Here is a 9,321-nt window from a genome sequence, read left to right on the forward strand (position 1 = left end):
AGTGAAACCTTCAAATCATCCCAAATTACATGTCACTGTGATGTCTTTAAGCCTGTATTTGCGTGGCCTGTGTGGTCCAGCGGTTACAGCCGCTGGACCAGAGCATGGGTTCGAATCTGGCCCTCTGACTCACCCTCCCCTATCTTTTATATTGAGCTATCTCTTCAATAATGCTAGAAAAAACACCTGTATTTGTGTTATCCTCATTGCCATATTTCTCAAAAGGGGGTGTCACACGTACAGTAAAAGGAAGTCACTTACCAACCAGGGGTGGGATCCATATCTTGCCTCCAACCCTCCAACGATTCTCAAAGAGCGGTCAAGGAGGTTCCTGATCTGTGGAAGACCACACTTTGGACCTGTAGGTGGAGAAAAGATAGGCCTTGTTCAACAAAATACACTACATGACCAAAAGTATGTGAACGCCTGCTCGTCGAACATCTCATTCCAAAATCATGGGCATTAATATGGAGCTGGTTCACCCTTTGCTGCTATAACAGCCTCCACTCATCTAGGAAGGCTTTCCACAAGATGTTGGAACATTGCTGCGGTGACTTGCTTCCATTCACCCAAAAGACCATTAGTGAAGTTAGGCACTGATGTTGGGTGAGTAGGCCTGGCTCGCAGTCGGCATTCCAATTCATCCCAAAGGTGTTCGATGGGGTTGAGGTCAGGGCACTGTGCAGGCCAGTCAAGTTCTTCTACACCGATCTCGACAAAGCATTTCTGTATGGACCTTGCTTTGTGCACGGGGGCATTGTCATGCTGAAACAGGAAAGGGCCTTCCCGAAAACTTTTGCCACAAATTTGGAAACACAGAATCATCTAGAATGTCATTGTATGCTGTAGGGTTAAGATTTCCATTCACTGGAACTAAGGGGCCTAGTCCGAACCATGAAAAACATCCCCAGACCATTTATCCTTCTCCACCAAACTTTACAGTTGGCACTATGCATTGGGGCAGGTAGCGTTCTCCTGGCATCCGCCAAACCCAGATCTGACAGATAGTGAAGATTGACAGATGGTGAAGCATGATTCATCACTCCAGAGAACACGTTTCGTTTCCACTGCTCCAGAGTCCAATGGCGGCGAGTCCAACCCCTCCAGTTGACGCTTGGCATTGCAAATGTTGATCTTAGGCTTCTGTGCGGCTGACCAGCAATGGAAACCCATTTCATGAAGCTCCCGATGAACAGTTATTGTGCTGATGTTGCTTTCAGAGGCAGTTTGGAACTCGGTAGTAAGTGTTGCAACCGAGGACAGACGATTTTTACATGCTACGTGCTTCAGCACTCGCTGGTCCCGTTCTGTGAGCTTGTGTGGCCTACCACTTCGCGGCTGAGCCGTTGTTACTCCTAGACGTTTCCACTTCACAGTAACAGCACTTACAGTTGACCGGGTCAGCTCTAGCAGGGCATAAATTTGTTGACATCCTATGACGGTGCCATGTTAATGGTCACTGAGCTCTTCATTAAGGCCATTCTACTGCCAATGTTTGTCTATGGAGATTGAATGGCTATGTGCTGGATTTTATACACAACAACGGGTGTGTCTGAAATAGCCCAATCCACTAATTTGAAGGGGTCTTCACATACGTTTGTATATAGTGTACAATTGGTCATTCAAATTTACACAATTCAATCAATGTATCTTTCAATGTGTACCCTGCTAACCTATTACTGGTATACATTTGATAACTTACCAGAGAGATCATCTGAAATTCCAGTGTTGATACAGTAACACAGACAGAGTAGAACCCCAGTGGTCTTCACCCGTGAACCTCCCATTCTGACTCCTGACTGGGGTCTTGCTGGCTAAGACAAGTGGGTTTATATGGTGGGGGGGTTAACTATGTGGGTTACTTGTTAACCAGACTGCAGACGTCTGTAAAGAACAGAGCATCGTCTACAGTCATAGTGAGGAAGACAGGAGAGTAACACGTTAGACTTGCATTCTGCCTCAGACAACAGCGCTCAGGGTGACTCCCCCTCAGAACATGGCAACAACTATCTCTGGTGAACCGTCATTTGTGGTGGGAGACCAACACAGCCAGACATTTTCTTTTTTACAATGCATTGAAACTGATCCATGTTATTGTAATCTGATAGTTTCCAACTATTCTGTCAGTGTCTTAAACCTAGGGCAGGATCAGTATAATATAGGCAGTGGCACCACGCTGTCTATGACAAAACAACCCCATAAAATCAACCAAAGAGGAGGGCCAAGACATCCATAAACCACCCTGGACAATGTGGAGAATCCTCAGAGATCCAAACTGTTAAAGGAACCACAGACATGAGAGGAGTGGCTTAAGGAATAGACAGAAAGAGAACAACGTAAATAGATCTCAAAAATGAATTCAAAGATATTAAAGCATTTGATTACTACTACAGTGCTGTTTGGGTTGTTAATCAGATTTGTCCCACCATTCTTGATTTCTTGTCCTTTTTCTTTCTTTTTCCTTACATTTGAATTGTTTGACATTTTACTGCATTGTTAGGAGCTAGTAACATAAGCATTTCGCTGCACCCGCTATAACATCTGCTAAACTGGGTACGTGACCAAATTTGATTTGATTTAAAAGCTGATTTTCATCTTATCAATCATTGGCCATGGAAACAGTTAGAGGAACAGGGCCACATTCAGTAGGCAGACTTTATCAAACATTGCAGACAGAAATGTAAAGAATAAGGCTGCCGTTATTTTATTCTACATGTCAGAGAGGCATGTTGTTCTACATAACATATTTCTATTTGTACATTGTTGTGCCTTGCTGAATGCGCTCCAGGCTAGTTTACTGCTGCCTGGGCATTCAGCTGACGTACTGTGTGCGGTACAGGGAAGCTGGGCTATCAACAAAGACATCTTCTCATGACGGTCAACTTGACCTTTAAAGCTGAGTTTATGAGACATGGCACAGGAAATGGGAACAATTCATTTGACTTCTTGAACTCTTCTGTCTTTTTGGATGAATGAGAAATGAATCTTCTATGATGCTGAGGGGATAGAGAGGTCTTATGGTGGATCTTATGAATAATTTGAATCTAGAAGTTCTTAAGTTTGCTCAATACCCTTTCAGCCACAAAATTTCAAGCATACCAAAACTAAGAACACATGGGACTTGCTTGGCCGGCAGGGATCCGGTACAGTTGAGAAAACATGGCATCAAAACAATACATTTCAAATCAGCATGATTTTCTGTTGATTTTCAGCATGTGTGTTCTGTTGAACACACATCAAGACTGACACATTATTCCACAAACATAGTTATATCTGATGTGATGTAAATGGGGGTTTACTTACCAGGAGCATTTGAGTAGTCTGGTTGATAGTCAGGACACAAGTGAACATCAGTGACAACAACATCAGTCAGCTCTTGACTGTCATAGGACAAGCAACCTTTGGGAATGTGACAGAATGTCCTGTCCTTTATACAGACAATATTCATACAAACCCGATCTGAACAGCACAAGTGTATCTGCTCTGAACTAATATTGTAACATACTGTAGGCTACCCCTAGAAAGCACAACAGGGAAATCTATGCTGAAAGTGTGTGAGTGAGAGTGTATGCACGCACAAACACACTCTTTCAGCATAGATTTCCGAAACATTACCATGTTGTTCATTCTAGGAAACATGCAGGAGTAGCCTACAGTATGTTACAATACTAGTTCAAAGCAGATGCAAATTATGAGGGCATCCCATTGTGCCCGAGTCTGACTCCCACTGGATCTGACTCCCACTGGTTCTGACTCCCACTGGGCACACTCAGTAGTGGCTCAGCCCTCAGCACAGACAACAGTTGCCAGGCTGCAGCTGCAGGTTGTTCCAGCACAGGATTTCCCATCTACCTGATGTGCATATTGATTCAGATAAATAAATGAATAACATGGATTAATTAAACAGTCATTACACTTCTTATCTCAAAATTGTTACAAATCTCACAATTGACTTGATTGAAACTAGCCTGGTGTTTCTCATTAAAGAACGAGTTTTAAAGTTTTATTATAATTCTAGCAACTGCGTGTGGCAGAAGATTGCTGAGAAGTTCCACAACAAAATCAGTCTGCTAAGGTGAAAGTGTATATTTTAGGGCGATTTCAACAAGGACATTTTCAGACTTCGCATCCTGTGTAAGTGTGCTCCACATATGAAGAAACACAGCCATATGCAATGTTCACGCATTGTTAAGCCCTTCAGTGACATATTACAAGTTGCTATGCAGGAAATGGAATAAATAGGCAGGAAATAAGCTCTGCATTACCTGTAGCCCCCTTAACCGCAGCTCACTAGCTTACTGACTGGACGTCGCTCCCAACGCTGTAAGTACAGTATACTTTCTGCTATTTCTTTTGTCAATTATTTGTTTCTAGTCATCCTTCTGGGCATGGGAATACTACTCTGTACTTTTTCAGATGAGTGAATTTGTGTTGCTGGAACATAGGCCTACAGTAGAAATAAATATATGGACTGTGGTTTCACATATTTAGTTTATATTGATTTTTGTATTAAAACAAGAAGACCATATTGATGGTTCTCCCCTTAATTTACGTGTCAGGTTATTCAACATTTATAAAGTGTGTTTTGTCGTCTATTTTGATGTAATTTCTCTGATTGCAGAATGTGAAACATGGCCGTAACAAAAGCAGGAAGTGTGTTCATGGCTTTTCTCTTCTCTGTGGGAGGTATGATAAATAATAGCACTATATTTCTCCTTTTTATCAGTATCGTTGTGTGACCTACAGACAAATATAATAAAACAATCAGAATAAGATGCTTGTAAATGTTATTCTAGTGTGCCCAGTGTCACCTCCATCGTCCTTCACTCTTCTCTGAGTAATGTTTATCTGTTGTTTCCAACCACACACACCACAGAAAATGTAGTGTCAACATCACATTGAAAGAATTAGGATGTTGTTGTGCTTATAGCATGTGCGTAGGGGTACTGTATACTACAAAGCAGGTTCAATGAGCAAGGCAGCTGACTTTGATAAACAACCAGAAATAACAATGGATTTTCTGGTTCATTAATAAGAAAGCTAAACTTAGATAGGCATGGTCTAATTGACTCAACACATATTTCAAGCTCAACTTAAAAAATGAAGAAAATAGGCCTTATGATGTGTGATTGTATTGCAGTGAAACTGGCCCACAATGGATGGAGTGTGTCTTACACTCGGAAGCAAATCTGTAACTTGAAAGGTTCATCGGTGGACCTAACCTGCTTTTACACATATCCCAGTGGATATTTAGTCACCTCAACATTCTGGTTTAGTGCCAAACAAAGTGATAGGTGGAGAGAAAATTCAATTCCAGAGGACCTAACAGAAGACCCAGGGTATTCAGGCCGTGTGAAGTACCCTGGAACAGAAAGTGGTCACTCCACTCTGAGAATCACAGACCTGAGAGAGGAAGACTCAGCTGAGTATCACTTCTCGTTTCATAAACAGACTTCAGGTTTGGGTTATAGCTTACCGGGAACAGCTCTTTCCATCACAGGCCTGCAGGTGAAGGTGACAGGAAGTCAGAAACTGACACTGACCTGTAGCACCACCTGCCCTCTGAGTGACAACCCCACCTATATGTGGTACATGAATGGACAATATCTACAAGAAGATATCTTTCCCTGGTACCGATACTTAGTCAGCAGTAAATATGCAGGCAGCTACTCCTGTGCTGTAAAAGGCCATGAGAATCTCCACTCTCCTGCAGTGTGTGTTCACGGTCACAACTGTCAGAGTGTTACTACAGTCAATAGAAATATGTGTGCCTTAAAGGGGACATCAGTGGACATTTCCTGCACTTACACATATCCCAACGACCCCCAGATCAGTAAAGCATTCTGGTCTAATAAATGGGGTACTAGAGGAGAGCCTGAAGATCTGAGCCAGGACCCAAAGTATGTGGGTCGTGTGGAGTACCGTATTCCTGGAAATAAGGAGAATGACTGTACCCTGAGATTCACAGGTCTGAGAATGAGTGACTCAGCTGAGTACAGATTCAGGCTCAGAACCATTTTAGGAGGGAAGTTTGCTGGAACTCCTGTATTGCTGACTGTCACAGATGTCCTATTGGAGTTGGATCCCACATCTGTGTCAGAGGGGGAGAGTGCCATACTGAGATGTAGAACCAAATGTACACTGGGTCCAAACACAGCCTTTATTTGGTATAAGAATGGACAGCCTATACCAAACAACTATCCCTACTCCAACAGACTGTACCAAAACCCAGTCAGCAATGACGATGCAGGCAGCTACTCCTGTGCTGTAGGAGGCCATGATGATCTCCACTCTCCGGAAGTGACTCTCAGAGTTAGATACAAACCAAAGAGCACCTCAGCTTCAGTCAGTCCCTCTGGTAAGATAGTGGAGGGCAGTTCAGTGACTCTGACATGCAACAGTGATGCCAACCCACCAGTGCAGAATTACACCTGGCTGAAGAGAAACGTAACTTCACCAAAAGCTTCAGGGCAGAGTTATACTATCACTAAAATCAGCTCTGAAGACAATGGAGAATACTACTGTGAGGCACGGAACATTTTAGGGGGAGAGAATTCCAGTGTCATTCCTATTTATATTCCTGTTGCTTTTCTTTGGGCTCCTGTAGTGGGGGTAGGGGTGGGAGCTGTTTTGGCTGTTGGAGCACTTGTCTTCACCTACTGCATGCTGAAGAGAAGATTCAGAGGAAGTGATCATTCCATAACGGACACACACAGTGTCTATGTTCATCCTGACCCTAACAGTGACACGTACACAGCTCTGATCAACATCAAGTCCCCTGAAAATGAAAATTTAAGGGGCACCACCAGTGACACGTACACGGCTCTGATCAACATCAAGTCCCCTGAAAATGACAAACAGGAAGGTGTAACACACACAGACCTCCAGAGAGAGGATCAAATCCTAGTATATGAAAACATCCCATTGTATGAGACCATCCTGAGAGTGGAACCACCACAGAGCCTGGACTGAAAGCATTTGGCAGAGACCCATGGTATCAAAGCAAACCTAGACCTCACATACGCTCTTGCTATTACTGTACATTATATTGATTTCTTTGGGATGAGGTTATTGAGCTCTAATTTATTATTCAAATTATTAAAAGCTGTAAGTGAAATTATGTATTAATAATGGACAACTGTCCCAAGATTATGCTTCTGTACTTTCCCTAAAGGATTTGCTTTTATCGTGTTAGAAGTTCTTTATTTGGCTGCTATCAGAGATAAATGTACCTTCCTGAAAAAATATGGAAAATATAAAGTATCATACTATTTATACTTATTTTATTCTCAAATTCTTTGTGATAACTGTAGTTGAGTGTAAGTTACATGTTGTAAATAAGGCCACGTTTTTAAATGAATAAAGTGAGTGTCTGTGTGCGTGCATTCTGCTTGCTTGCTTCAAAGTATGACAGCATCCCACTGTGCAACTGTGTTAAGTCCCTGAGCCTGTTTACCCTGCCGAGGGGTCTTACTCCCACTGGGCAGGCTCAGTAGTGGCTCAGCCCTCAGCACGGTCCACAGTTCCCAGGCTGCAGCTGCCAGCTGTTCCAGCACAGGCTTTCCCAACTACCTGATATGCATCTTGATTCAGAGAAATAAAATAACATGGATTCATGCAAAACGGTCATTACACTGTTAGGGACTCAATCTCACAATTGTCACAAATCTCCCATCTGACTTGGTGGCAACGAGCCTGGTGTTTCTCATTAAAGAGGTGAAAGGAGCATTTTGACCATCATGGGTTTTGAGAATGGATGGCCAGTGATTAACTGAAATCGTTTTACAGTAGGGATCCATTAATTATTAATTATTTATTGAATTCATTAATTATTACATTTTTGTCTAGAAATCAACACCACCACATTCATGTCAGCATTTTCTCGGTTAAACCAAGAGATTTAGAGCATATTGGCATTTATTGGGATGACTCATGTACTGGAGGCACAGCCACAAAGTCATACAATCTGATTTTAAACCTAACCTTAACCACACTGCTAACTTTATGCATAAACCTAACATTAAATTAAGACAAAAGGCATATTTTTGTTTTCATGAATTTGTTCAATATATAGGCCAATTTTCTTTGCAGCAGGCCCATCTACTGGGAATCGATCAGCTCTGCCCCCGGGACAACATTCCTCCCAATCAACATCAACCTGCAGGGTATTATGACTCATGAATTATTTAGGAGAGGTTGACATTATTTTACTTACTTTATTACATACAGTTCACTGTCAAGGCCAAATGCAGTTCAAAACAGTAGGGGTCGTCTCCACAAAAAGACAACAGTTTAGTTGACGCTGACGACGTTAGGAAAGGCTAAATGGTCAATCATACAACACTACATTTTCTGATACCATGATCACACTGAAAAATAGGCAATTTGCCTCAAGAAATAGAATTGAAGTTCAAACACAATATTGCTTTTAAACATATCCCCTGGTATCAAATTCTATGAACACATAAGACCTTGGAAGCCTTATTGCTCTAGGGCAAGTATTTAGTTCAGTCAGCTACTGTAGCTATCAAAGAACAGTACATTCGTGACTCATCTCAAGTCCTGTACAGTATCAACGCCTGTGTAGGTAAACAAAACCTCCCTTGTGTAATGATATCCTAGCGGAGTCTTTAGGGTCAGGTTTATTGGCAACAAAGGTAAACCAAGGAATTGGCACAGCCAGGTGACAAGGCCTGATGAAGCTGAAAACATGGTCCATTCAATATTGGGCCACATCCTGGCTGGCCGTATTAAAACAGAATCATCAGAGAAACACTTGACACAATCGCTGGTATGCTAAATGATGAGGGCGATCTGTTAGACATTAGAAGAGGCTGGTCAGATGTCTATATAAAGCTGCACCAAAAGGACTCACATAGAATAGAGAACCATTTGTACAATCTAGCTGCTTTTTCGTCAGCCCCAAACAAAACTAAAGGATATTCTTATAAATGTACCGTACCCGTCAAAAGTTTGAGAACACCTACTAATTCAAGGGTTTTTCTTTATTTGTACTATATTCTACATTGTAGACATCAAAACTATGAAATAACACATATTTGAATTGTGTAGTAACCAAAGAAGTGTTAAACAAATAGCCACCCTTAAGCTTGATGACAGCTTTGCACACTCTTGGAATTCTCTCAACCAGCGTCACGAGGTAGTCACCCGGAATTAATTTCAATTAACAGGTGTGCCTTATTAAAAGTTAATTTGTGGAAGTTCTTTCCTTCGTAATGTATTTGAGCCAATCAGTTGTGTTGTGAAAAGGTAGCGGTGGTATACAGAGCAAGTCTATATTATGGCAAGAACAGCTCAAAT

At 41.9% G+C, this 9,321-nt stretch overlaps 1 protein-coding gene and 1 long non-coding RNA gene across 2 annotated transcripts; one reads left to right on the top strand and one right to left on the bottom strand.

The window, feature by feature from the left end:
* Positions 1-272: 272 nt before the first annotated feature.
* Positions 273-3,335, bottom strand: LOC135508659 (uncharacterized). The gene is made up of 3 exons (XR_010450831.1): positions 3,304-3,335; positions 1,703-1,814; positions 273-359 (listed from the first exon to the last, which is right to left on the bottom strand). It is a non-coding gene; the product is annotated as an uncharacterized LOC135508659 (long non-coding RNA).
* Positions 3,336-4,235: 900 nt separating this feature from the next.
* On the top strand, positions 4,236-7,437 carry LOC135508660 (B-cell receptor CD22-like). Its single transcript, XM_064928897.1, has 3 exons — positions 4,236-4,323; positions 4,622-4,686; positions 5,141-7,437. Exons 2-3 carry the CDS (start codon positions 4,632-4,634, stop codon positions 6,970-6,972), a joined length of 1,887 nt encoding a protein of 628 aa, XP_064784969.1. The 5' UTR covers positions 4,236-4,323; positions 4,622-4,631; the 3' UTR covers positions 6,973-7,437.
* The last annotated feature ends 1,884 nt before the right edge of the window (positions 7,438-9,321 follow it).

Source organism: Oncorhynchus masou, chromosome 22 (genome assembly GCF_036934945.1).
Source record: "Oncorhynchus masou masou isolate Uvic2021 chromosome 22, UVic_Omas_1.1, whole genome shotgun sequence".
NCBI classification, from domain to species: Eukaryota; Metazoa; Chordata; class Actinopteri; order Salmoniformes; family Salmonidae; genus Oncorhynchus; species Oncorhynchus masou.

Coding starts and splice junctions, on each gene's coding strand:
- LOC135508660 (XM_064928897.1), top strand. CDS start 4,632: ATGGCCGTAACAAAAGCAGGAAGTGTGTTCATGGCTTTTCTCTTCTCT. Junction 4,687..5,140: donor TTTTCTCTTCTCTGTGGGAG/GTATGATAAATA, acceptor ATTGTATTGCAG/TGAAACTGGCCCACAATGGA.